Source organism: Bradysia coprophila, unplaced genomic scaffold (assembly GCF_014529535.1).
Source record: "Bradysia coprophila strain Holo2 unplaced genomic scaffold, BU_Bcop_v1 contig_151, whole genome shotgun sequence".
NCBI classification, from domain to species: Eukaryota; Metazoa; Arthropoda; class Insecta; order Diptera; family Sciaridae; genus Bradysia; species Bradysia coprophila.
In genome coordinates, this window is record NW_023503423.1 from 2,633,941 (window position 1) to 2,661,906 (window position 27,966).

At 39.3% G+C, this 27,966-nt stretch overlaps 5 protein-coding genes across 8 annotated transcripts; 2 read left to right on the top strand and 3 right to left on the bottom strand.

Annotated features, from left to right (window-relative positions):
* Positions 1-1,239: 1,239 nt before the first annotated feature.
* On the bottom strand, positions 1,240-2,402 carry LOC119074408. The gene is made up of 3 exons (XM_037180530.1): positions 1,866-2,402; positions 1,534-1,808; positions 1,240-1,464 (listed from the first exon to the last, which is right to left on the bottom strand). The coding sequence occupies exons 1-3, from the start codon at positions 2,205-2,207 to the stop codon at positions 1,362-1,364; spliced, it is 720 nt and encodes a 239-aa protein (XP_037036425.1). The 5' UTR covers positions 2,208-2,402; the 3' UTR covers positions 1,240-1,361.
* Positions 2,403-8,639: 6,237 nt separating this feature from the next.
* LOC119074412 (anaphase-promoting complex subunit 7) lies at positions 8,640-12,420 on the top strand. The gene is made up of 4 exons (XM_037180542.1): positions 8,640-8,893; positions 8,957-9,961; positions 11,613-11,750; positions 11,823-12,420. Exons 1-4 carry the CDS (start codon positions 8,831-8,833, stop codon positions 12,291-12,293), a joined length of 1,677 nt encoding a protein of 558 aa, XP_037036437.1. The 5' UTR covers positions 8,640-8,830; the 3' UTR covers positions 12,294-12,420.
* LOC119074415 (required for meiotic nuclear division protein 1 homolog) lies at positions 12,345-13,837 on the bottom strand. The gene is made up of 2 exons (XM_037180544.1): positions 12,802-13,837; positions 12,345-12,623 (listed from the first exon to the last, which is right to left on the bottom strand). Exons 1-2 carry the CDS (start codon positions 13,714-13,716, stop codon positions 12,432-12,434), a joined length of 1,107 nt encoding a protein of 368 aa, XP_037036439.1. The 5' UTR covers positions 13,717-13,837; the 3' UTR covers positions 12,345-12,431.
* Positions 13,838-13,863: 26 nt separating this feature from the next.
* LOC119074422 (ribosomal protein 63, mitochondrial) lies at positions 13,864-16,341 on the top strand. Its single transcript, XM_037180550.1, has 2 exons — positions 13,864-14,111; positions 16,072-16,341. The coding sequence occupies exons 1-2, from the start codon at positions 13,941-13,943 to the stop codon at positions 16,222-16,224; spliced, it is 324 nt and encodes a 107-aa protein (XP_037036445.1). The 5' UTR covers positions 13,864-13,940; the 3' UTR covers positions 16,225-16,341.
* Positions 16,309-27,858, bottom strand: LOC119074410 (apoptosis-inducing factor 3). 4 transcript variants are annotated; one of them, XM_037180534.1, is made up of 6 exons: positions 27,732-27,835; positions 18,373-18,456; positions 18,105-18,299; positions 17,988-18,039; positions 17,283-17,923; positions 16,309-17,161 (listed from the first exon to the last, which is right to left on the bottom strand). In XM_037180534.1, the coding sequence occupies exons 1-6, from the start codon at positions 27,745-27,747 to the stop codon at positions 16,401-16,403; spliced, it is 1,749 nt and encodes a 582-aa protein (XP_037036429.1). In that variant the 5' UTR covers positions 27,748-27,835; the 3' UTR covers positions 16,309-16,400. The 4 variants fall into 4 exon arrangements, with proteins under 4 accessions (XP_037036429.1, XP_037036430.1, XP_037036432.1 ...); XM_037180535.1 differs by lacking the exon at positions 27,732-27,835 and adding an exon at positions 18,530-18,608; XM_037180537.1 differs by lacking the exon at positions 18,373-18,456 and having other exon boundaries at positions 27,732-27,858.
* Between the last annotated feature and the right edge of the window lie 108 nt (positions 27,859-27,966).

Here is a 27,966-nt window from a genome sequence, read left to right on the forward strand (position 1 = left end):
AATTCACTTCAGACTATACGTTACGCTATGCTCTAATTCTTTACTTTAATTCTTGCCACCAATGATAAACCGAATAATAGAGCAAATCCAATGCTCCAGCAGTTAACGATCATGGTCAAGAGGAAAGTTAGAAAAGACTACAATTAGGCGAAGCTAACAAGGAGATGGTTGTACTCTTCACGGAGATCTAGAAGTAAAAACGGACAGATCAGGCCTCGGATCAGGTTTTCAGTGGTAAAAGAGGAAATTGTGTCACACGATGGTGGACTAGCCATCGTGTATCTATAAAACTTCTACAGTACTAGAAGAAATTGATGTCAGTTTCCGTTTTGATCTGGGTCACTATTTTCAATAATGGGAGATTAATCTACCTGGAAATCTTTTATACGAAAAATGACATCATTTTCCAGGGAGACTCGTCCAAGGTTCCGAAAGAACAGGTTAAGAACCTCACGAAGGCGGGTGAAATCAAGGTAAGTATATGGGCTTAGGTAATTCCATTCAGATGCACGGCCAAGCACAACATAGAGGTGGCCATAGAGTTACACTCGAGAAGTGACATGGTGGCGCTGTCGATCAAAGGAGACCACAAAATATATGGAAAACCAGACATGTTCAAATAATAACAGCGCCACCGTGGCACCTCTTGAGTGTAACTATATGGCTGTGGCTATCAAAAACATATGGCCCAGGTTTCTAAGCAACTCCGTGTTGGGAGCAACGATTCAGAGTTATTTCTAGTGAACTAAATTGTAGTAACCCGACTCTAGTAGTCTAAATGAATTTACATTATAATAAATTGTCACTTCTGTTAAACCATTCAAACGAACAAGTCTGCACTCTTAATTGTCCTGATAAGAACTTTATTCCAAGTGGAATCCAATCCTCCAATACTCCGCCCATTTACCTTGGGTGATATCAAATTTTTTAAACGCACTCATTACATATAGACTGTTATGATCAGAGCGAGAGAACCAAAGACTAGTTATTATAACTTGCCTTGGGGTACTTGTCAAAATATCTTCTTCTCTTTCATCATAACACTCTATTGTGTTCTAATCGTGTGAAAACAGCAGGCGAGTCGATCTTTTGAGCTTTAAAATTTTAAAAACGGAACCATCAATCCATCAAATTAATATTGTTCCTATGAAGTGACAAGACTTGCGTCAAGGCGTCAATCACCAAGGGTTCAGAACCTCACAAATCACTGCTCTACTCGAGTGCACACAACAATATGTATTAAACAAACAGCAAAATAAAAACATTTTTATTCAGAATACGATGTTACAAACCAAGTATTTTATGTCAATTCAATTTTGACGTAACAGCGTCGATAAATATGGACAAACGTTTCGAGTTGGTTACTTCAAATCTTTCACCCAAAGCGGATAAAATGGACTGTCAAAATTCCTCTGTTGATTTTGCGCGATTATGCAATTCATAAGGTTCCAAGAGTCCTCGCACCTACAATGTATAGAAACAATTATTTTCTTAATCTTCTCTGAAAGGAGTCGAAAACATTCAATTTAGTACCTATCAAGCACCTCCGGATACTCCACTTGTTTGCATTTATGTGCCGCCCGTGCATACGATTCTAAAAGGTACTCGGAATCATCCCGATTTGACTTCGAATTACGAGTAGAACACATTGTGAAACGGTTCAGCCCCTTCGCTAGACGCTTAACCGTCTTCAATATTTTCAATTTCGTTTCACCGCGTTTTTCGTCTATGTTGAACGATGTGTAGTTGAGTCGAAGTTGCCTGATGGTCTTCATGTATAGACCCTCTTGGAAGCCATCATCAGTCATCTGAACACAATAAAATGGTTTGTTTAAAAGACCTTAAGACAATAAGATTGTGCCTACCACGCCAGTTCGGTTCATTATACAGTTATACAGACATTTCTTATGGCTTTTGACATTCTTTGCCAATGGTGGATTTTTAAAAATGTCTATCGCATCGTCAGCATCCGTTATATAGAAATGTTCACTGCATTCCTTCCATGCATTCACAATTACGGATTGTGTTTGGAAGAATTGTTCTTTCAGCAGATGCTCGAAGTAAGTGGAAAAGTACATTCGATCGCGAAATGTTTCCTTCGTAACTAAACTTTTGTAGAAAGGCGAGTCATTTACAGTTGAATTTGAACAGGAGCACAAACTCAGCGCTAATGCGCTCACAATAATAGCAACGTAAATGAACTTCATTTTGAAATTTTGGAAAACTGATCTGTTACAGTTTATGATATGTACTGAGTGTCGACCGACACCAACAACACGGACACGTTAGACTTAGATTGATATACCGTGGCATTCTGTGTATTTGTAAAATAAAAAAAAACTTTTGTTTTGCTGTCGTTTGTGGGGGAAGCAGAGGAAGAGGTGTATTAGGGAGTATGAGAAATTAACATTTGGGCTATGGACATCTGATATGTGGTTGAACGACGTCTTATTTTGCCTTACCAGCTAATGAAATTAGAAAAAAACGAGGTGGAAACCAACCTTTTTTATTGACGTGATTAACATGATTAACATGATGACGAATTGGTGATTTACCAGCATTTGACGGGGGAATCGTCGCAAAACTACAAATAAACGTGAAATATAGCGGTTAATCACCGATTAACCGTTTGGATTCACAAAACTTATATTTCTGATTAACAGATTAACTGATTAACTATGTTAATCAAAAAATAGTGGTTTCCACCTCGGAAAAAAAATCTGTCTTTAGATTTTGACCACATTCTCAGCCTTGATTTTCACTTACTCCGTTTACGGAATGTGCAAAAAATGGGAATTTTCTAGCGGCCATAAATAAAATTCCCAGAAAATGTGCAAAAAATGGGAATTTTCTAGCGGTCATACAACATTCTCAGCCTTGATTTTCACTTACTCCGTTTACGGAATGTGCAAAAAATGGGAATTTTCTAGCGGCCATAGATAGAATTCCCAGAAAATGTGCAAAAAATGGGAATTTTCTAGCGGCCATAGATAGAATTCCCAGAAAATGTGCAAAAAATAGGAATTTTCTAGCGGCCATAGATAGAATTCCCAGAAAATGTGCAAAAAATGGGAATTGTTTTACCACCATAGAGAAGCTTCACAAGAAACGCTCAAATTATGAGAAAAAACAATTCCCATAAAATGTTACTACTTTCCACCAGATTGTCATATCAATCACACCTCCATTTTCATACGAGGGAGAATTCAATAGTTATTTGTGTATCTGTTTTGGACGATTGTTTTTAGGCAATTTCGCTTGTTGTAGCCCGAACGAAGTGAGGGCTACATGCGAAAGTGCCTAAAATCAATCGTCCAAAACAGATACTCAAAAAAATTTTCATGTAAGGGGTCGAAAACCTGAGAAAAATATCGAAACTCCCTCATTTTCGGCCCCGACACATGAAAATTTGTTTTACATGCTACTGCTACAAGCATCGTAATAGTTATTTATGCAACAATTTGCGAAATAGGGTTGTTTTCGTCATTAGATGTGATGTTATCAAACGAAAACGAGCGAAGCGAGACGTAGAGTTTTCGTGTGTATTTTGTTGATCCGAGGCATAGCCGAGGTCAGTAAACACAAAAAAAAATACTTTTCATTTTTATTCCGAGTTATGTAATGAAAGAAGTGCTTGAAGCGAGAAAAGTACGGTTTTCGCCGTATGTAACATGTAAAATACTATTCTAGCTATTGGGTTGCGAACAGCAAGTCATATACACCTCGGAGTGCTAAAATTTAAGAGCAATAGTCGTTCTACTTTCAAAGAAATTACTTATTTCAGTTCCTTCCTGATTCGTATGACCTACACCAACACCACAGGTTTTGTATATACTCACACCGTACGGTCAACGATATAATTAATTAATATAAGAAGACGATAAAGGTCCTTTACCAATTTAAACCAATAAAACAGTCACGATTTGCGAATTTTTCGTTTCGATTGGTTTTTTCTCGCAGTTTGTTATTAAATCGACTCGACATTAGACCCGGGCGCCGGTCGATATTTTTCGGCGGCGGCTGTAATTTTTTTTCTAAGTATCGGCGGCGGCGGAAATCGGCTGAGCCGATTTTTCAAAACTCGGCGGCGGCGTACGTCAAATTTTTTATCGGCGGCGGCGGCGCTTTCGGCGCAAAAACGGCGCTGAACGGAAAATGATTTGTAGAGAAAATTCGTTTCGATATTTTTATTTTAGTTAAAAAAAATCCTTATACGAGGAAATGTTGGCTTTGCTTGGTGTTTATGGTACTAGTAAGCCCAATGCATTAAATGTAGAATCACACACAACACAATATAAAAATAAAATAATCAAAATTTTCCGCACTTTATATTTGCTAACATTTTTGAAAATGTTAAAAAAAATAATTAAAATAGTGCGACCTAATAAATCATCATGAAATTAAAGATAAATTAACAAAATAAATACCTCAGCGCCACCATCTACCATCCACCTAATCAAATTTTAGGGCAGGGTATTTACTACGCAAATATATAGCCATACGTTGATACGTTGTAGAAAAATAGCTATTTTCATAACAAGGTAGTAAATGGGAGTTTTTTGCGCACTCGCTTCGCTCGTATCGGCAACACATCGTGTGCGCAAAACCCCCATTTACTACCGTGTTATGAACAAGATTTTATCTACTGTAATGGCATAATCACCATAAAAAACTAATTTAAAAAATCAAACTGAAACATCAACACGCCATGACACAGTCAAACATTCATATTCCTCACAAATAAATCTCGGATCTAGTACACTGCCAAGAATCTGCCAATTTTCAGTGAATAAATGTGAAATTATCGAAGTTCGACGTGAATAAATGAGAAATTATCGAAGTTGAGAATGAGAGTATGAGAATGACGTGTTTAAATCTTGCTCATTTTGATTCTAAAAGTGTCACCAAATTGTGAATATTATGACATTACAGTAGATAAACTTTATTTATTCACGACAAGTATGACATAGTTAAAAGTAAACTTTTTGTCAACGTTGATAGTAACGACGACAATTGATTAACTCGGTTTGTTTATTATTGTCGATCTTCTTTTTTCACTCACTCAAAAAATTTAGCTTTTTATGTAGACACATAAAATCGAAATATGAATAATATAAAAATTAACCGTTACTAATTTTGATTCAGAACTCAGGAGCCCGTACAGAAATTCTATTTTTTCGTCGCTCAGTGAAAGCGCTTAATGAAATTGAATTTTGACAATAATATTAACAAAAAATTAACAAAATTTAACTAATTGATTTTCACTGTTTAAACACACTAAGAATTATTATTTTTCATCAACACGAAGATCGAAAACCGTTTTACATATAATGTCAAGTTTCACTGACAAGATAACTCTTCACAAACAAAACCGGACGTGTAGAATCTAACCTCATAGTTAACTTTGACTGTGTTGACTGAGCGAAAAAATTTAACTTCAGTGAATGAAATACAATTCTTGTACGCGCCCCTGAGCTAATCACAATTTATAATTAATAATTGGCAGATTGCGCCGAAAAGTAATACAAAAAGCAACCAGCGGCGGCGGCGGCGTAGTGTTTCCAATGTTACCGGCGGCGGCGCTGATCGGCTAGCCGATTTATACTGTTCGGCGGCGGCGACGTCGTTTTTGGCTCTTTTTTTCGGCGGCGAACGGCGCGGCTGGCGCCGGCGCCCGGGTCTACTCGACATCATGTATGTATAATGACATTACATTAAGGTAGGTTCAACAATAATAACAACAAAACTGTTGAACTTGAGCACAGCAATTTTTTCTTATATTGTACTTCCGTTACCGGACAGGCGGTTTTTTTTTAAAGCATTCTATTTATGTACTTACGACACAAAACGAAATCTACTACCATATTTGGATGATCATAATTTCTGTTGTTGTTGTTCTTGCGTTTTGAGTCAACTGTTTTTTTCAGAAATAAAAGTTGCAGCACACACACTCCGACTGTGTATTATTAATATTACTTTAAACATTCAGCTCTTTTACTTATATAATAATCTAATTGACACGGTTTTTCGCTGTTATTTTTAATTCGTTGGTCCTTGAAGCTTTAATGGTATTCATCAATTGATATAAAGCTGCTCTCAGTTTCGTAGACTGTTTTGACTAAATATGGATCCCTGTTTTTTTTGTTGAGTTGAGTTGTTCAACGGTCTTAAAATATAATATGGCGCCGCAATTGAGCTCTGTGTCTATATTATGTGCAATATAATGAATTTTTATTGCGGGGTCATTGGACGCTTTTTTTTTAATTTATTTTGTTTTGTGATCTTGTAAACTATATTTCATTAACTCGCAATCGTACTTTGGCTCCGACAATAAAAGGTCATCATCCATAATGTACACTAGTGCTTTGGTGAAGGATTTATGTTTTTCCACGACATTAATTTGTCCATATTCCGTCTAAGAATAATTATAAGCCGTTTTGGTTACGTCATGGTTGGTATTTTAGTTCCGGCCCACACAAACACACATACACCAAAGTTTTATTTCACTTACACACGCGGAATTCTGAAAGCCGACATATTTTCTGTTTTTGTGTTTTATGCGAGTTCTTGATTTCTCCCTTTAAAAATACATGCAAAAATCACAAAACACTGAAAAAACACAAAACTGAAAATGTGTCGGTTTTCAGAATTCCGCGAGTGTAGATATCTTTACGACCATGAACTAACGCCGTTTAGCCCAAGGCTGTAAACTTTGGAGAGGTCACGCAGATCGCCATTTTATTAGATACATGGGAATACACCTATTCCATGCAAATAAATTCACCAAAAATGAATTTGTAATTTGTCACCCGCGTATCTGCATCATCAACGCACTCCAATAGCGCAGTGGCCTATACCAACATAAAAAAACTGAAGTTATATGAGAATTTTGGACTACTGCGTCGTGAAGGCCTCTTATTTAATTCTGTTATCGTGTCTATTCTTGGATTGCTTTGTCTGAATGCAAAAAGTTTACAGCCTTGGTTTAGCTTGACAGCTCATTCAAACAATTGAGACGGGCGGAATGTTCACTGTTTTAAGCCGAGTAAGCGAGAAGAGCGATTACAGCCTTAGCCTGATAATCGCTTAATTAATTTTTATTTTATAAGGTCTCTTGTTTTCCCTATGGTCGAAAGTGGCTTATTACACACCTGGGGAAATCAAAAAATTTGGTTTAGGTTTCAAAAGCTTGTAAAATCCTATGTAACTCGGGATAAAAGTTAAAAAGTCTCGTTTTCATGTGGTTATTGACGAAAACTCTACTTTTCAACTTTTTATCCCTTGTTATGTAAATAACTATTGCACCCATGATCAAATAACATCTACCAAACGGGTCAAATGATGTAAATGACACTTCTTGTGTAAAATTTACACATTGTTAGATTTAGAATTACACAGAGTTTTCCAAAAACAAATTTTTCTCGTACTAATGTATTACACACCCTTCAGCTGCATTTTGTTCAAGGAAAATGTATTTTGGAAAAATCTTAAGATGGAAATATTGACCTTACTTCCTGGAAAAAGTAAGAAAAATCAAAATGTTTCAAAAATAGCCCCTGCTTATAAATGATACCTTGCATGCAACTTTTCAGTCAATAGATTAAGATTAACTCGGTCGGAATGTGTTTTTTATCAAGATGAAAGCACGGGGTTTCGGTCAAGGTTCTGAAAGAACAGGTTAAGACTCCCACGAGGGCGAATGACACCGAAATCGATAAAAACACTCGTTGCCTTTTTCATATAAACTTCGTAGCCGCTGAACTCAATTTGTGGTGCTTTGTGTTTCCACTGTTCACAGTGGTAAAATTTTCGGCTGTTACAAAAATACGTGCTTCAAATACTGTATTAACAGGTTCATAGGACAAGGCAAAATCAGTATTGACACAGATTTCTACGACGAACACAATTAGCCGAAATTAAAATGCAAAATAAATAAAGTGATTCGAACTGAACCGATTATTTCATCGCAAAACGAGGTTTCTCCATTTCATGTAACAAAACAATACAATTTGCTGAACGCAAAACGAGGTTTCTCCACTTGTCAACGGACAATACATAAACAAATTCCTTAATCTATCGCACACGTGAAAGAATTCGAACCTTAGAATGGAACCAGAGAAATGATAAGTTGGTACGCCTGTGGCCAGATAGAGGTTAAAAATTGTGTACGGTATGGCAATGAAAGTCTAGAACAGGTATGGTCGATCGGCGAATTCGTCTTAAACGCACTCACATTTTATGTCAAAATCATATGAAAATGAGTGCGTTAAGTACGAAAATCAAATTTTTATGCCCTCCGGACGGACAATAGACCATGGGAGAGAATTACATACGAATTCTCTCAAGAGAGGTGGAAATTTTTTCGACATGTCGTCACAGGCGTACCAACTTATCATTTCTCTGAATGGAACAAAACAAGACAGTGGGGACAGTGGCAGTAAGAATTAATTTAAATTTAAAATCGAACGATCATGTTGCCTGTCTTGAAATTACGCTCATGTCGTTCAGCGTGAAACTTTGCGGTCACTGAGTAGCGAACATACCCTACACATCTTGAAATTCAAATTTTGAATTTTTGCATAGCATGGCGTATGGTGCGACATCTACATTCACAATACAAAAATTGTTGAGATGTCAGCCGATAATGCAGTGCAACAAGAAAATTGTCAACAGTACTCTTTGACAACAAAAGCGACGGAGTTTATTTTCGTAATTAATTTTCAGAAATCATGTTTTTGTGAGAAAATATCTTGGATTTCGAGTTCTGGTGTAAAGAAAAGTGAGCCCGAAATTGAGATTTTGATTCGAACATCTTGACTGACCGTTCCATATGGCGTTCACGCACGTAAAGAACTTGTACGAGGAAGAGTTATACTCTGCTGTAAACCAATTAGTTCGTTGCACACCATTCATTTTTCCCATCGAGCCATCCCAATAACCCATTCTCCATCAACAGGTCACAGTGATACTATCTGACCCGACACAATGTTCTAGCCTTCCGGCCGACCAATACTTTCTTACGCTGTGCTACAGTGGGAACAGTTTGTACGAAGATCACCAGTTCGAACGAGCCTCGGATGTACTGAAAAATGCTCTTCTGGCTCGCAAAACGTTCATGAAATTGAAGGCCAATCTGTCGTCGTATGATTCCAGTGTCAATTTTTTCTCGGAAGCGGAGCTACGCTACAAATTAGCTCTTTGCTACAAGGCCGCCAAACGTATACCCGAAGCTATTGAAGCGCTCCAAATCATCGCACTGAAGAATCGTTCGGCCAAGGTGAATCTGCTGCTGTTCAAATTGATGCAAACGAACGGTCAACAGCTCGACAAAGCGGGAATCGTACCGTTGAAAGCGCTGCTGAAGGCAAGCCCAATGAATTTGGAAGCCATTTCCGGTTTACTGCGACTGGGTGTCAAACCGAACGACATCCATCCGTGGATCGGCGACAATCTACCACCGACGCTCAAGGAATGGATCCACAATTTCATTGACGGTCAGAGTAAGATGCACAGTTGCCAGTTCTTGGCGGCAATTGAATCGTTCAAAGCCATTGAATCGAACAATGAAATGGTGTTGGTGCTGATAGGCCAGTGCTATCATTACGTGGGCAATTCTGAAGCGGCTGCAACGTATCTGTTCCGCGCCTATCAAATGAACAATTACCTGAACGACGGCCTAATAACATTGGCGGCCGTTTATGGAAATTTGAACCGTTTGGACGATTTGGAGAAATTGACACCTTCAAATTTGACCGGTCTGACGGATTCCTCGCCCGAATATTGGTTTATATTGGCTCAGTATTTGTATTGCCATGGCAAGTATGAGGAGGCTTTGTATTTCTCGCAAAAATCGTACAATTTGAAGCCGAACAATCCGGACTCGGCGATACTGAAGACGAAAATTTTCTTCCAACTCAAAAAGTATAAGGAGGCGCTCAGCTATCTGCGTGTTTTGGAAGAGGTGAGTGAACGAGAACACGTTGCTTTGAGCTCTTTAAGATTTTTCTTTGTTCAATGTTGTTTGTCACGAGAAGATGTGGAACAAAACATTTTTTCCGGAAAATTGTTTCTCCAGCCGGAGAAGGCATTCATGAAAACCTCTCAAGTCGAACTTTCTTTGAGGCGTCCGTATTGGGGTCCCAGAAAATTCATCAACTTTGGGGGCACTTTCCTCGCAATTTCAACTACGTTTTTCATAAAAATGGTGCCATTCGAAAGCTATGTTCTCGTACTTCTGATTTCAACCAGTCGGCCATAATCCATGTTCAGGAGCCGGAGATATGGCCTGGGAAAGTCCTAAATAACAGATCAATAAAAGACTAGTTTCAGTGTTTCTTGCACATTTTGCACAAAACTGTTTTAGTTGACCCATTCCTAGATGAAATTTGTGACTTTTTACGGAGTAACTCAACTAAAATGATGTCGAATCCTGACGTTCCACCTACTAGACATTTCTTGCGGATTGGCTCTTTTTTTGGGGAAACATTTGGACTTTTAACAAGTTTGAAGTCGCCAGAGGTCAGTTCCTAAAAATAAGTGACGTCTTCATGGTTCACTGTCCTCCAAATCCTAAAACTATGCAGCTGCAGGGAATTCAGACAATTTTTCCGGTTCTGTTCTGAATTCTGTCAAGGTAACAGCAGTTCATAAGAAAAAACCAAGAGGGAAACAGAACAATCGTCTGAATACACTGCAGTTCTAGGACCGAAGGAATACCCTGCAGTTCTAGGACAGAAGACAGTGAACCAAGACGACGTCACTTATTTTTAGGAAATAACCTCCCTAGATTTCAAACTTGTTAGAAGTCCTGTAAAGTAATGTCTTTCATCGAAGAACGGGAACAAGAAAATAGTTGTGTGAAACGAAACAGTTTCGTAAAAATAAATTGAAATTTTCATAGGCTGTCAATAACCTCCCAAAAATTGAACTTTCAATAATCCTGGAACAGATATGGTAGAGAGGGGAAGTAGTGATGAAATGGCTGTGCAAGAAACACTAGAACTGGTTACTGGAGCTTTGGCTTTATAAGATTTTTCTGTCAATCAATCATTCACGGTCAAGGAAAATATAGAGAAGGCTACAATTAGTTGAGGTAAGAAGAATGTTACTAGAGCTAGTACCATAAACTGAAGCTACGTATCCTTTGATGATCTAGAAAAAAAAAAATTTAAAAAATCAGGATTAAGAGATACGTAAGTTTCCATAGGCCATATCTCAGGTTCCTGAACATTGATTATGGCCGGCGGGAGAAGTACTTGAATAAAGCTTTCGAATGACAATTTCCTTTATGAAAAATGGATTGGAAATGGCCAGGGAAAATTGCTTCAAATTTGAGGAACCCTAAAACGAAGTCCATTCCGACAACTAAAAAAAAATCAAAAAGATCTTTTAGCATCGGAGATCATCGACTTAAAGGTTTTCGGGGTGGAAAACCCTATTTCCATGTACCGCAAAAATTTTTGGTTTGTTCCACAGCTTTTCTTAGAAAACCAAATCAAACAAAGAAAAATCTTAAAGAACTTAAGGCGCACGGACCCTTTTTCTTCGACACAATGACCTGGACTATCAGTCGAAGAAATGCGTCACCTTAAAATCGTGCTCTCTCTCACCAGTTTGCATCTTACCGGTTCGAAATATACGAACTGTACGTGGACGTTTACCTGGCCACCAATCGGTTCCGTGAAGCACAAGAAATATCACGGCGAATGTTTAGCAAACAAGGATCTCATCTGTATGCCAGATCGTATGTGGTGAGTTTGATTTTCAATTTTGTGTTAAAAATCGACATTCCTATCCAGCACATCTTCCCATTCCTGAAACAGTTGGCAGCCAAGACGTATTTTTCGCAAGCCGATCCACTAATCAAAATCAAGTCGAAACCGTTGCTGGAAAATGCACTTGACAAAGATCCCTACTGTTTGCCGGCTGTTTTAATGATGGTCGACTTGTTGCTGGAACGCGGCGAGAATTCGGCTGCCGTGAAACTGATCAAAAAGCAATGCACCACAAGACCCAATTCGAAGCTGTACGCGATACTGGGCGACATATTGAGCAAGGAGAAGAATCACATGAAAGCCGTGGAAAATTATACAAATTCCATCAAAATAGATCCGTTGAATCGGCGTGCCAATACCGGCCTAATGGCATTGGGATCGTTGGGTCAGTCGTCGAACGATGAAACGGAACAAAGTCGAACATACGAATTCGAAGAAATGCTCGAGGTGCCAGGCAATGCGGAGGCGGAAAGTGAATCGGACGCACCGTGGTCAGATTTTGAAATTGAAACGAGATGAGCGTGCGTGTCGTGGCCGCTGTGGCCGCTGTGGTTAATGTTGTGTGCTTAATTTTTAAAAATAATTTTATTTCCTTGATCATGGTATTGAAGCGCGGATATAAATGCAATGATGTCTCTCTAAGTCAGTGTCGCCTTTTCATTCGGCAGCTGGTTCCTCTGTCGCTGTGTGACCGCTGTATCGATCATACAAATGGATACATTCGAAGAGAACTTCGATCATGATCAACCAAATGATCATCCATTCGAGACGGACGTGGTGTTTGTCGTTCAAATTCGATGAAATCAATTCGGCCAATTCGACGCAGTGATTCAGCTTTTCGTTCATCACCTGAAACGGGTCAAAAATCAAGAATCAAGAAAAATTAGTGAAACATCGAAAACGAGACTTGTGAGTTGGTTTATACGGAAAATGTAAATCTAAAGCGAGACCTGCTGCCCTCGCGTCTAAAAAACATTCTCTTCACCTCATACTCCCTTCCTACAAATGTAACAATTGGCACACATACCTTTGTCCGCCTCTGGATGCTAAAATATGCGCAAACGTTCGAATACATGTGACCGAACTCGTCTCGATCCCAGTAGAAATCCGGAGTGTCCAACAAATCCGACCTCAAATTGATCAAATGGCGCAGTGCGAACAATTCGCCAGTTTTCCGTAACACCTCTGCTCGGGATATGCGAATCTGTCTGCCCTTTTTCAGATCTTCCGTAACATAGGCCATCGAATTAACGTATTTGTCCAGCAGTGCCTCCCAAATGCCCAACTTAACCGACGTGGACATCGCATTCGAAAATGTGTACTTTTCCAGTGGCACTGTATCATTCTGCGACAGATGGAATGTGCCCTTCTTCATGTGCGCCTTTTCGTCATAATCGTACGGCATCCACTCGCGTTCATCCTGGACCACATACTTGTCGTAACTGTCGATTTCGAACGGAAGCAACTGTTTCAGTACATTGCCACACTCCAGCTCGGGACAATTCCACAGCACCACACTGCCCTCGCGAAAAAAGAATATTTCACGCGGTTCATCGTCCACCTCGTACTTGGCGGTCACATATAGGAAGTCTGGATTCTCGCCCGACGCAATAACGGTCTTTCGTTCGTACAAATCTTGCTTGACGATATTCGATAGCAATCGCTCCAGGTCGTACTCTTCGGCCGTGGCATAGGCCGTGACGTTGTAACCTTTGGTAACTTCGTCGAGACGGTTTTTCCGTTTCGGACGCTTTTTCAGTGTGTTCAAGTTAGCTTCATTGTGATGGCACATGGATGATGATGAAATATTCCGAGCTTGGAAGCAACTACTAATCACTGCAGGTCGTTGTAGTGGTAGATGCCGAAGAAATGAAACTGTAGACGGAATTTGAATATGGCAAATTGATTGGACACAAACAGCAAGTCTTCCGGAGAGCCACATGGTTCTAATGTTCAATCAACTTTTCCGGTTCTACGCACTTCGGTTCGGAGTTTGTTTTGGTTTTGAGTTTTGTCTGAATGGTTTCATAACAATGCGCATTGCGCGATACACATGTCGGCAAAAGCAGTTTGACATCAGCTGTTCGAACTGTCAATGGATCCATCAGTATCGTCAGTATCACATAACCCAACAAATCGATCGCGTTAATCGCAAACCCATCAATAATGCAACTTTCGTTGGTTTGCTTCTTTAAGAAAAGCGTTCCCGGTCACATTTTCCGCGGAAAATACCGACTGGTCAAACAAATAACGAGAGGTGCCATGGCCGCACAAGTTCGTGAATATGAACGGCAGGACAAGATGATGTATATGTTGCGGTATCCATACCTGACATCGGTAAGCAATTTTTGTCAATTAACTCGGGGGTCTCTCTGGTCTCTTGAAGAACTTACACTCACCTAAGCTCCGCGTCAACGACAAACTGGTGGTCATGAAAGGGTTAATTCCACTGACAAGTTTTACGGTTCGTGAGGGATCCGTCAGTCATCCAACCCAATGACAAAGATCCAATTTATTAGAGAAATGCAACAACTTCGAGCGCTCTTACATTCCTCACTCTTTTATCACATTTGAATTTTTTTGAATATTTATGTTGAGTTCTCTTGAATCGTGATAAAATATCAATGATGCCTTTGTCTTGCTGGTGGCCGGTCTTCTTTCAATTCTTCAGCTTAACAGTTCTTAATGCTCAGCTGTTTGTCTACTCCTTACACACTCTCGCACGATCAATAATCCGTGGAAATAGTGTTTTCACAACACAGGTGAGAAAATTGTCAACTATAGTGAGCCCTACTACTACATTGTCTCAGATTCTGAGTACAGATTTCGAAAGATTGACACAAGATATTAAGAAAGTCGTCTTTATTGATTGATGTATTCAAACAGAATAAAATGGATTACTTGGATTACATCCAACACACCCCCTTAATCCAAGGTGAAACCTCGAGATTCCATTTTTAAATTTGTTCATAATTCAGTTCCAATTTCCATTTCCAAATTTCATTTCCAGTTTCCATTCCCGTATTCCGATCTTCAATTTCCGTTTGGTACGGATTATAGGTCGGAACGATTAACACAAGTTTCACTTAAGTTTGCTCCGGCTCTGTTTTCATTTATTGGACTCGAATTTTGCCATTTCTTTCCACTTTCACGATATCCATTGAAATGGTTGTACGTATTTATGTTCGGGCTAGGACACTGCCATCTCTTATGACCCGTTTTTCCGCAATTGTGACATTGATATCGAAAAGCATTCATAGCTGTCGGAGCGCTTGCACCAACGAATGTCCCATTTCTTTTGTTAACGTTTCGCTTCCGATACTCGTCCAGCAAACGACTCTTCACAAATTCGATATTGAGTGTCTCCGGATGAAGCGTTTCCAATGATGTGACGAGTGAGTCATACGATTGTGGCATTGTAAACAGCAGTTGGCATATTACGTCTATTTCTTCCAGCTTTGCACCGACTCCTTTCAGCTCTCGTATGATTCTGTCAAATTCCAGATGATGCTTACTCATATCGCTCTGTCCGTCGTATTTCAGAGTGCTCCACCGTTTTCGAAGCAGTAATTGACCAGTAACACTATTTCGTTCAAACACGGACTTCAACGTATCGTAGACGTCCTTCGCCGTCGTTTTGTCTTTGATATATTCCAATTGACTGTCAGCGATATGTTTCATTAATAAGGACTTGCAAACTTTCTCCTTCTTCAGATGTTTCTGGTAGTCCCGATCATTTGCATCGCCGGTGACCACTTCAAAATGTTCGTCAACGTAGTCCATTAGATCCTTCTCGTCTAACACCGCACGAATTCGGTACTTCCAGTTATTATAATTCGTACCGTCGTATTTCCTTCTTTTTCTGCCATTTTCTTGCGTTCCTGGGCCCATAACCTCTTAGATTCTGAGTACAGACTTCGAAAGATTGACTACTACAAGGGCTAGTAAACGTTTGTATTCCATTAGGAGTATTTGAATGCCGCGGTTCGCAACCCAGACCTTGCATCCATATATCGGTACAGTTTGACACCTGTGTTTAATTACTACCAGCCTGCGTTTATGTAGTAAACCACTTTGATTTTTGGGGGACAGGAAGGCAGACTTAGTATAATGCATATATCTCAGTTAGGTAGATAGGTCAAGGATCGAAATAACGTTTGCATTCAGGTCACCTTTTCTATCTCTATTGGTTCTCTTTCCAGCGACACACAAACCGATTTGATTAAGAGAGTTCAACTTACCTAAAGGCACTTGTGGGTACCAGATGTTATTAGACTTTCTTATATTTTGCTTACAGGAAGAATCCAGTGGTCACACCAAACATCTGAACAAAAAGGAACAGAAGATTGCTGCTTTCACTGATTACAAACTGAAGACTGCATTCAGAACACCGATCACAACAGTGGAAGACCGACTGAATTTTCTCAAAGTTAAAGAGAACTGGGATTGAATCGTTGTTACGCGGTATCGACACCGGAATGATTTGTGTTTTAGGACAGCCACGCATTGTAGATACAGAGAAACGGCTCGGATATTTGATTAAATAAATAAATTTTAATGAAAACAACAGTTTTGTAGCACGTCTGTAAGGGTATTGTAAGGGACAATGTCACTCCGTTCGACCATTTACGACTTCGGAACAATTTCACTGGTCCAACCGAACGGATCCGCTGTGAGATTAGCTTTATGCAAACTCTTTCCCTGTGCTTGCAGTTCAGCGAACTGCGACACAATCGGATCCCGTTGACAGCTCGCCATTCCGCACACACGACCATCCTTATCGTAATAAATAGCCACAAACTTAAGGTCCTCCAGACTGCCTTCGATTTGAGTTTCATGCGGCACACCATATCCCGAATATCGGAACGACTTCCCAAACAAAACGGTCCAAAAGTACGGAACGCAACGTATTTCCGTTGCCGTGCCAGCCATATTCACTCCAGCCATTCGACCGTGGTACTGAGCGAGAGGATAGTGACCAATGGTGGCCAGCTTGTTGCCGATGGAATAAACTGGGGCGTTTGCAATATCACCGCCAACGTAGACATCCGGATCGTTCGTCTGCAGATAGAGATTTGTGTTGATGGAACCATCTTTGTTAACGTTGATGCCCGAATTGTCCAAGAATTTCGTGTACAAACTCGATCCGGTGCCCATGATGCAAATATCGCATGGCAATTGCCGTCCATCGTTCAATTCAACGGCTGTTACCACACCATCGGTGCCTATGCATCGTTTAATACCATTTTCCAAGATGAATTCGATGTTGTTCTGTTCGAACATGTCCTGGATGCGTTTGCCGACTTCCGGTCCGAAACTGTGTCGCAATAAGACGGAATCGCGGCCCACCACCGTTACCTTAGCCACCTTATTTACACAATACGCAGCTGAATGTTGAGAGAGAGAGAGAAAAATCGTGAAAAAGTTGAAGGAATCTGATCGCCGAGCAAAGGATACTGGATGCTCTGTCTCAGGCGGTCTTTAATCAATGGAAAATGAATTACTTACCCGCTTCCAGACCAATGAAACTGAGACCAAGGCACACAACATGTTTATCAGGCGTCAGTAATGACTGCACATGAGCCGCATCCTCGTAATTTCGCATTGTCATCACATTCTGTAAATCGGCTCCGGGAACAGGAACTTTTTTCGCTTGTGAACCAGTCGCAACGTACATCTTGTCATATTTGATGATGTAGCCGTTGCTCAAGGTAACCTTTTTATTTGCACTATCGACTCTAGTCGCTTCAACACCGGTCATTGCTTCAATTCCAAACTCCTCGTAAAAGTCCTTCGTTCGGAATTCCGTTTTGTGTATGTTAAAGTCCATCGCTTTGCTGACCTTGATGCGATCGTACGGTAAATACGCCTCTTTGCACACCATCACAATTCGACCGGTGAAACCTTGTTGACGAAGCGTCTCTGCGCAAATACCACCGGACGGGCCACCACCGACTATGACGAAACATTGCTCGTTGGTCGGATCGTATTTTACCATGTCGCGCACCCGTTTATTCGCCTCCAAGTCGCTACGCCTAGCACGGACTCGAACCTGTCCCTCAACAACGTTCACTTTGTAGCACGGTATTGAGTCCTGTCCGGGAAAATCTTCTATATCACCAGTACGGATGTTGAAACAAGCACCGTGCCTACAAGAGATGAAGGAAATGAATTTGTCTATGAAAAATTTACGAATGGAAAAACTCGACTTACCATGGGCAACGAACTCTGCCATCACCTAATGCACCAGTGGATAATAAAGCACCTAAAGTTTTAAAGGGAAAAAATTGATCGAAAATCAACTCAACCCGATTTAGCTCAGTAACTTACCGTAATGGGAACACTTTGTGCCAATCGCCGACAAGACTCCTTTCTGCTTGATCAATAATACTCGCGATTCGCCCAGGTCGAATTGCTTCATTTGATTTTCGGAAATGTCGTCAACGCCGCAAATGTCCTGTTCCACGTAGTCCATTTCCGGTTGTTGTTTAATCGGTCCATCGTCGCTGGTTGTTTTTATCGTGCCTGGAAATTGCCAAATTTTTCTTTTTAGAAAATTTAAATTTTCCAGTGAAAATTGGCCGAAATGAAATCTCACGGAATAACTTCCAGTTCAACATATCGCGTCGATTTAGCGAACTTAAAATATTTTTCGGTTTCAATGGCCTCGTTACGAGCCGCGCTATAAAATGCACAAATAAAAAAGAATTAAAAGAATTTGAATCGTTTGATCAAGTAACAATCTCTCTACTAACTCAACATTCGATTTCGATTTCACGTTCGTTCCAATGCAAGGTCGATTGGTTATTACAATTTGGTTTGAGCTCATAAATAAAATGAGAGTGTCAGACGCTGGTCTCGCGTAAAAATAACATTATTTAGGTCCGGCGCAGTTCTTTAAATTTTATTTTGGAAATTAATATCGCGCATATGGAATCCATCAAGCGTGGTGCGGAGTGACGTTGTCTTTATATTGACGAGTTTTCGTTGAGAATAATCATGATAGGTTAAGACGAGGGTCATCAAAATCATCCAATTTAATTGGAACTCTGTGCTATGTCGTCATGTCTTATCGTGAACTTTCGCAATGATTTTACAAAAATTATTCGAAGATTACCGCCTCACAGCAGCTGAGGCTATTTCACAAGAAATCTTTTCGGTGACAACATGTTATAGGGCGGATCAATTTTGTATATGCACAACGCGTTGATCTGCACGTTTTTAGTCAGTGATTGTTGTTCTGGTAAGCGAAAAATTCATAAATAGCAGCGCACTTCTAGCAAAAGTGATCATAGTCGACAGCTGTCAAATAGAGTACTATTTTGCGTGAAATGATTTTTTTTACAGTGTTTTACAGTTGTCTGACACCCTGTAAACTTTCAGCACCCTATTTAGAGTACCATGTTGGCAGAGGTTGATAATGGTCAGATATCATTAGATATCTGGACTCCCAATGAAACACAACTTTGCACTTCCAGTGTTTATTGAGAAGTGATACAAGTGATACCTCCAACACACCACTCATGCTTTAAGTGCGTTGTATAGAGTAAAGGGAGTACCATCCCCATGAGGAAAGAGTACGACCGTGCAGAGCAGGTCATTTTACCCTGGACTTGATCAACCAAAGCCCATGATCAACCAAAGCCCAATGCCATTTGTGTACTAATTTCGACAGAGTTCTTGGCTAAAACTGGAAAACGAGCTCAAGGTATCAGAGTGCGATATTTTAACTATGTCTAGAACTGTGAGAGGCTACGAGTGACATATTTTTGGCCGAGACAACAGAAGGTTAAAATTTTTCAGTTTATAGAACTGATCCCTTGCGGTTTGTTAGCTCTTTACACCGACGAAACAATCAAACGGTAGACTAAATGTACATACCAGAAGCATAATTGCATGTTCTTTAGCACTCTGAGAATGGGACAAAATTGAGGTGATCGAAAAATCAATGCAAGAAATCAAGGTGTTCTGAATTATTTTTATTAAAGCCGACCGTTTTTTCACTAGTTAGATTGCCTCTTCTCTTTTCAGCTCGCTCTACATTGTGTGATGTTGAAGACAGCGTCCATCGCACTTTTTCGTTGCAACGTTCCACTAAGAGTGTCTTAGTGTGATCCGATTCCGAAACCTTGAAAGAAATTTCCGGAAAGGTGTTTTTTGCGCATTTGGCAATAACTTCAGTAAGCATAAACGAGTGTGAAGTTTGCTGTCAGAGGAAAGCAAGGACCGTACTGCACACGAGTTTCTTTTTACAATTAGAGAAAATACCCTAACCCTAATCGTTTCAGTGCTATAACAGACAAAAGAAAACGTTAGAATCGCACGCGTGAACTTTGTCACCTTGTCACCTTTATTGTCCCCATGCGCCCTAAACAGTAAGGACCTTATTGAGAAAATAGATTGGAATAGATTCGCTGCGATTATGTATGTGGCACGAATAGATCGAATTGTACGAAGCAGGTGTAAATATTCGTACAAAATCGTTTGTCAGTAAGAAGAAAATCTTTCAAAAAATTCAGAAAATTTTCAAGACAATCCGCAAAGTCGTGGAAAATTTTTTGTCAACTAAATTTACAAATATCTGACTTTTGGGTACATACGCACAAAAACTATGATTTTCGGTCCCATCACGATAAAATAAGTTTTAAAAATTCAAATTCTGCCAAAAAAATCATTAAAGGGACCTCAGGTCGGCTGATGTGTATTTGTGGTATAGATACTTCAGTTTAACCTGTCACATGTGGCTATTCATCTGTTATCGATTATGTCATTGATATTATTATGTCATTGATAACGACGACAATAATGACAAGCTCCGGGTAAATAATTGAAGTACAAGATTTGAAATCAACACATTAAAAATACTTTGATCGATTGAAGTAATAGACCCGATAATAATACTGGTCATATGCTTGCCGTCTTTAAAAAAAAGTTTATTTGGTTGAGCATTATCCAATTAAATCAAGATTAAGGCCAAAACGTTTTTGTACGATTCTTAGAAACCCGTAGATTGAATGGTCCCGTAGATCGATGCCATTTTATGATATCAACCAAATAATGAAAGATTTTTAGTTTAGAAAGAAATGGAAAACTTCAACAACGTCTTAGAACAACTCCGATCCATCCTACCACTATGGAGACAAAAATTGACCTAATGCGAATCGAGCAATTAAAAAATTTCATGATTTCTGTAACCAAATCATGTCGTGTTCTTTTCGCTATACAATGTTTACTGAACGAAGCGAGGCAATGAACATCCATGAACTGAACTATATTATTTCAACAATATGGACAATGAACTCGATACCAAAAATTTAGCAAAGCATAATTCAAGCATAATGTAACTCGGTTCCACTAAAGTGACTACACACAAATGTATGTAATTTAGGTATAGAGGTAAGTACTTTCACTTTTTCGGTGGTCGTACATTCGACATTAATAGCGGTATTTGAGAGAATGGTAAAACAGTTTAGACGAATGAAATTTGAGTAGAACTATCTGTCGTTCTATCAGTTCAACAGGCTTTATAATACGGATGGCACTGACACATAGGGAATATAGGGCATGGCATTTGTGACGTCATGGTGAGTTTGTAATTGTTGCTTCGTGAATTTATAAATGAGTCAGTCAGTGCCTGCAGCTAAATAAGGATATCAATTTCCTTAATTTCAAAGATAAGTTAGTTCAACTATAGGTCGAAAACACACGCACAATATTCTCTCATTGCGTGTAATATGGGGTAACGAATGCGAATTATTTGAATCGCCTGTGCATCGAATACGCGTGCTGGATTTGTCGAAAGAACATTTATTGTAAATAAGTTCTTTTGCTCGAAACGGGTCGGTATCGGTCTGACCGTAAACCAGAACCTAATTTCGACCCGATTCTTAACTAATATTTCAGGTGTAAGCCGAACTTGATCTGAACCTGAAATTGTCGATTTCGGGCTAAGTCTTGAATTGAAACGAGCCGATTCGAACCCGATCCGAGCCTTAAAAAGAACACACGAACAGACCGAGTGTAGGAATTTATTAATTCACAGGCTCAGTAAGACTAAAAGCACCAGTACCGTGTCTAGCCTCATGAGTGCCATGGACCATTATAAGTTAGTTTTAACAAAAAGTGGAGCACAATATTAAAAAAACTTTCTTCCAGTGCCCTGGACCATGGTCCACTTGGTCTACATGAAGACACGGCACTGAAAGGCACTTTCAATTCGCTAAAATGTATCCAACGGCCGGAAATAAAGTGATGACTCATTTCATAGTTTCAGTTGAATGAAGAGACACTGTTTGTTTAATAATATTCTTTCAGTTAGTACCTGAAAGTCGAGTCACTGTAGTCACCTCTAGATTCATTTTTCTGTTACTGTTTCTATCCTAACGTTTCATGCTCTGAGTCTGCGAAAATTGTATGAACCAAAATAGGGAGAATGTTTGCTGATTTTAGGTGTTTTAATGCCAGTAAAAATTGTACTAATCTGAACTGGCTATTATCCATCAAGGCAACATTACCCAATTACCCGAATTTAGGTAGACTAGAAGATGTTAAATTAAGAGATTCTTTCGGTTTTACATAGATTATGCAATGAACGCTCTAGCCTCGACTGTTTTATCTGAACTTGCTGCTGTATGAGTGTCCCCGACAATTTATAATTAAACGTAATTGTATAGTCCAAAAATAATTAATCATTTTTAGACACCCACCATTCACATCATCGGCAGCGTTTGTTGAAGAACAAGCTTTGCAGTTCGCTGAACCCATAGTTATTTAACACGCAAATTTCGATCGATAACAACAAAAACGTTTTTTTTTTTTTACTTTTAATTGATTAATATCACTTTTTACATCCAAAAACACTACGCAACGCTGAAAAGCACAACAAAACCGAAATAAAAACAAAAAGTCACAAAGCAAACTCTCACTGTTTCAGTTTACCATTTACAACATCGATTTCATAATCACAAAAATTAATGTTATTCAATTGAACCGGCACGCAAAGACTGTTGGTTAAATCCACAACAATCGAATAAGACGTACAACAATATACTGATCGGGACAATAAATTTAAAGAATCGGATAGGTTTTCACGAATGTTTTGGAGTTTAGCATTTGGTAGAGATAGAAAGGTGTATATATCACGGTGTATAATGATACACAAACGAGGTATATGTCGTCAGCACCCCCACCTTTTTGGGCTGGTGTTTTCGTTGCTGATTATTATGAGCTATGTTTTGTGCTTTCGAATGACGCTATCCAAAAATTTTGTGCTGCTCAGGCACCCGAGCACAAAACTACTTTCTGGTCAAAGCATGTCACTTTGTATGGGAGACCCCTAATATATCAACTGCAGCCAAAATACATTTCTAGGACTAAAATGTACACATTTTGTGCTGACGATATCACCCCACCAAAAATTTTGTGCTGCTCAGGCACCCGAGCACAAAACTACTTTCTGGTCAAAGTATGTCACTTTGAATGGGAGACCCCTAATAAATCAATTTTATTTAAAATACAATTCCAGGACTAAAATGTACACATTATGTGCTGACGATATCACCCCACCAATAGTTTAGTGCTGCCACCTGTGTCCAGCACAAAACTACTTTCTGCTCAAAACATGTCACTTTGCATACATAGAAGACCCTTCACAATTTTGAGAGTTTGTTTTGCATGCAACTGAATTCTTGCACAATAGCCTGAGTCCATTGTACATGCAACAAGAGGCTTGCACAATAGTTAGAATTCATTGTGAATGCATCTCGATGCTTGCACAATAGTCAGAGTTCATTGTGCATGCATCTCGATGCTTGCACAATAGTTTGAGTTTATTGTGCATGCATCTAAATGCTTGTACAATAGCCTGAGTCCATTGTGCATGCAACAAGAGGCTTGCACAATAGTTACAATTCATTGTGCATGCATCTAAATGCTTGTACAATAGCCTGAGTCCATTGTGCATGTAACAAGAGGCTTGCACAATAGTCAGAGTTCATTGTGCATGCATCTCGATGCTTGCACAATAGTTAGAGGTCATTGTGCATGCAACAAGAGGCTTGCACAATAGTTAGGATTCATAGTGCATGCATCTCGATACTTGCACAATAGTCAGAGTTCATTGTGCATCCAACAGAATTCTTGCACAATAGTCAGAGTTCATTGTGCATGCATCTCGATGCAACTCTGACTATTGTGCAAGCATCGAGATGCATGCACAATGAAGTCTAACTATTGTGCAAGCATCAATATGCATGCACAATGAACTCTGACTATTGTGCAAGCCTCTTGTTACATGCACAATGGACTCAGGCTATTGTACAAGCATTTAGATGCATGCACAATGAACTCTGACTATTGTACAAGCATCGAAATGCATGCACAATGAATTCTAACTATTGTGCAAGCCTCTTGTTACATGCACAATGGACTCAGGCTATTGTACAAGCATTTAGATGCATGCACAATGAACTCTGACTATTGTGCAAGCATCGAAATGCATAAACAATGAATTCTAACTATTGTGCAAGCCTCTTGTTACATGCACAATGGACTCAGGCTATTGTACAAGCATTTAGATGCATGCACAATGAACTCTGACTATTGTGCAAGCATCGAAATGCATGCACAATGAATTCTAACTATTGTGCAAGCCTCTTGTTACATGCACAATGGACTCAGGCTATTGTACAAGCATTTAGATGCATGCCCAATGAACTCTGACTATTGTACAAGCATCGAGATGCATGCACAATGAACTCTGACTATTGTGTAAGAATTCTGTTGGATGCACAATGAACTCTGACTATTGTGCAAGTATCGAGATGCATGCACAATGAATCCTAACTATTGTGCAAGCCTCTTGTTGCATGCACAATGACCTCTAACTATTGTGCAAGCATCGAGATGCATGCACAATGAACTCTGACTATTGTGCAAGCCTCTTGTTACATGCACAATGGACTCAGGCTAGCATCGAGATGCATGCACAATGAACTCTGACTATTGTGCAAGCATCGAGATGCATGCACAATGACCTCTAACTATTGTGCAAACATCGAGATGCATGCACAATGAAGTCTGACTATTGTGCAAGCCTCTTGTTACATGCACAATGGACTCAGGCTATTGTGCAAGCATCGAGATGCATGCACAATGAACTCTGACTATTGTACAAGCATCGAGATGCATGCACAATGAACTCTGACTATTGTGTAAGAATTCTGTTGGATGCACAATGAACTCTGACTATTGTGTAAGAATTCTGTTGGATGCACAATGAACTCTGACTATTGTGCAAGCATCGAGATGCATGCACAATGAACTCTGACTATTGTGCAAGCATCGAGATGCATTCACAATGAATTCTAACTATTGTGCAAGCCTCTTGTTGCATGCACAATGGACTCAGGCTATTGTGCAAGAATTCAGTTGCATGCAAAACAAACTCTCAAAATTGTGAAGGGTCTTCTATGTTTGCAAAGTGACATGTTTTGAGCAGAAAGTAGTTTTGTGCTGGACACAGGTGGCAGCCCTAAACTATTGGTGGGGTGATATCGTCAGCACATAATGTGTACATTTTAGTCCTAGAAATGTATTTTGGCTGCAGTTGATATATTAGGGGTCTCCCATACAAAGTGACATGCTTTGACCAGAAAGTAGTTTTGTGCTCGGGTGCCTGAGCTGCACAAAATTTTTGGTGGGGTGATATCGTCAGCACATAATGTGTACATTTTAGTCCTAGAAATGTATTTTGGCTGCAGTTGATATATTAGGGGTCTCCCATACAAAGTGACATGCTTTGACCAGAAAGTAGTTTTGTGCTCGGGCGCCTGAGCAGCACAAAATTTTTGGATAGCGTCATTCGAAAGCACAAAACATAGCTCATAATAATCAGCAACGAAAACACCAGCCCAAAAAGGTGGGGGTGCTGACGACATATACCTACACAAACGCATACTTTTATGGTGAAACAACAACCTGTTTGAATGACCAGATCTACGATGACAATGTGAAGGTGAAACATTAATTGCGTTTAGATTACGTTTTAAGTGAGGCCCAAATACAAGCTGAATGTGTAGTCGAAGTTGAGTTGAATTTTAAACGATAGATGCAACGACTTGGAATTTCTGTGTTCTGTGTACAGAGACGTAGAGTGGAACAAGGATCATTTAATAAGCCGATTTTTTACAGAAATATTTATTCACATAACAAGGTCATGTCTTCGTTTGGAGTTGATTTTATGTGATAAATTTTCGAGCCAGAGACGAGATCCACACAAGCTAAACAATATTTTCATGCAATGGAGTGGGAAATACTTTCTTCCCGTTTTAAACGGCGAGAGAAGAGCTATTTTGACATGAAGCAGTCTTAGTAGACATTTGTTTACCTAGGGAGAAAATAGAAAATTCCCACAAAAGCGATGTTTGTGGCCAGTCGAAGCGAGGGCTTCTTAGCGGTAAACACGATGATTTTCTATTTTTATCCACGAAACATCAATTTACCATATCATTTTTGAAATCATAAACAAAGTGACAGTTCAAGTGAGAAAAGTTCTATTTTTTTCCCACTGGAAAAAAAGTGACTAGAAACGTCAGTCGACTAATCGTCAACAAAACGCAATTTTCTCAGTCTATTGAGGGGAGAAACTAAAGTTAATCCAAGGAAAGAAAAGTTGGAAATTTCAGTTCGATTGTATTGTTTGTTTAAAGAGCGTAGCGAGTGGTACAAGTCCCTCTGTAAAATACACAACAAAAGCTACCGAAGTCTTAGTTGAGGTGAGAAAATGTCTATTTCTCGCCTGCGTTGTGAAAAAATTATATATGGTGGTAAGTGACTCACCCATCATTCCTTCCTGTCCCTGTTCCTTGAATGTAGGAAAAATTGTTCGGCAGTTTATTAGGTAAACGCGCACTAGTCGTGTGTCTATACTCAGCAAAAACGGCATGCAAACTACTTCAAAATCAAAGTCAATTTGTCGCTAGTGATCAGTACCGATCAGAGATTTCCCCCTCAACACACTGTTGCATTCACACATCCCACCACAGCCATGTCGTTTTTTTTCTCGAATTTCTGACTCATTTATGATCGGTTTTTTAGTGAATGGTAAATATCCGATATGAATTGTTATGGGGAAATACCAGGTGACTTGTTGGTTTTGGTTAAATAGATCGACTTCGACGAAAAGTGATTTTTTGAACGGAGATTTTATTGCATGTCTTTCTCCATGTGCGCTGGATACCGGCCAATTTTAATCGATGAGAGAAACTGTTATAAAATTACCGTGGTAGCTTTTTGGTCCACGGCTATAGGTTTGTGAATACAGACTTGTTCTAACACTTACTCTTCGTGAGATTTCGAGTTCGTTTATTGTGGTAACAAGGTTACAAATACTGGACTCTGCAAGTATATTAGATTTAAATGAATTTGATGAATGAGTTTGCACAGAGCCGAAATCCATAGGCAAATCAAACCTCGCGATCAATAATCGCACATCACATCGATTCTTAATCCTTAATATCTTCATTATCAGAGGCCTGATGTCATATCACCTACAATTGTCCCATTATTACGGATTGTGTCTAAGTAACTAATGCGAGAAATTAGTTTTCTAATCTGATTTCGTTCGATTTTCGCTTAAATACACCAGTCGATGTCTGAGGTGTAGTATATCAACCTTAGTGAATACTCCTTAAAGCACGTACGTTATCTAAGAGGTGATAGTTACCACGTCTGTGTTGATAAGGCCGCAAATTTAGAACAGATAAAGAAATTGTATAACATTTCGTTGCTATAACAATGTTCGTTTCACTTTTGTTAATATGAAAACCAACAATCGAAATTGCAATTCATTTGAGTGCCATCAATCGATGTGGAGTCAGTAAAAGATAGCGCATTCGTTTTTATATTTCATTCATTCATAAAAGGTGCGATAAAGGCCGACCACTATACGCTACTTACATTTGTTCCAAAACATTTGGCGTTCAATTTTTTTCACAGAAAACAAACAAAAACAAAAATTTATGTATTCACACACATCAGGTGTCTAGACGGTAAGTAGACGTCTCTCTCATCATGGATTATAAAGATGACACCCAGTAGAAAAATGACAAATCAACCAAAGTCAACAATATTCTGTCACAAGCGCGGTAAAGGATTTGAAACATAAAGTCATGAAGAACAACAGGATTCGACA

Excerpts from the sequence above, each read along its gene's own strand:
- LOC119074408 (XM_037180530.1), bottom strand. The coding sequence starts at position 2,207 with ATGAAGTTCATTTACGTTGCTATTATTGTGAGCGCATTAGCGCTGAGT. Across the intron at positions 1,809-1,865 it reads TAATGAACCGAACTGGCGTG|ATGACTGATGATGGCTTCCA; the intron begins GTAGGCACAATC and ends TATTGTGTTCAG. Across the intron at positions 1,465-1,533 it reads TATCCGGAGGTGCTTGATAG|GTGCGAGGACTCTTGGAACC; the intron begins GTACTAAATTGA and ends TATACATTGTAG.
- LOC119074412 (XM_037180542.1), top strand. The coding sequence starts at position 8,831 with ATGGCGTTCACGCACGTAAAGAACTTGTACGAGGAAGAGTTATACTCT. Across the intron at positions 9,962-11,612 it reads ATCTGCGTGTTTTGGAAGAG|TTTGCATCTTACCGGTTCGA; the intron begins GTGAGTGAACGA and ends CTCTCTCACCAG. Across the intron at positions 11,751-11,822 it reads TGTATGCCAGATCGTATGTG|TTGGCAGCCAAGACGTATTT; the intron begins GTGAGTTTGATT and ends TTCCTGAAACAG.
- LOC119074415 (XM_037180544.1), bottom strand. The coding sequence starts at position 13,716 with ATGTGGCTCTCCGGAAGACTTGCTGTTTGTGTCCAATCAATTTGCCAT. Across the intron at positions 12,624-12,801 it reads GCATCCAGAGGCGGACAAAG|GTGATGAACGAAAAGCTGAA; the intron begins GTATGTGTGCCA and ends GACCCGTTTCAG.
- LOC119074422 (XM_037180550.1), top strand. The coding sequence starts at position 13,941 with ATGCAACTTTCGTTGGTTTGCTTCTTTAAGAAAAGCGTTCCCGGTCAC. Across the intron at positions 14,112-16,071 it reads GGTATCCATACCTGACATCG|GAAGAATCCAGTGGTCACAC; the intron begins GTAAGCAATTTT and ends TTTTGCTTACAG.
- LOC119074410 (XM_037180534.1), bottom strand. Across the intron at positions 18,300-18,372 it reads GTTGAACTGGAAGTTATTCC|GCACGATAAAAACAACCAGC; the intron begins GTGAGATTTCAT and ends GGCAATTTCCAG. Across the intron at positions 18,040-18,104 it reads CACAAAGTGTTCCCATTACG|GTGCTTTATTATCCACTGGT; the intron begins GTAAGTTACTGA and ends TTAAAACTTTAG.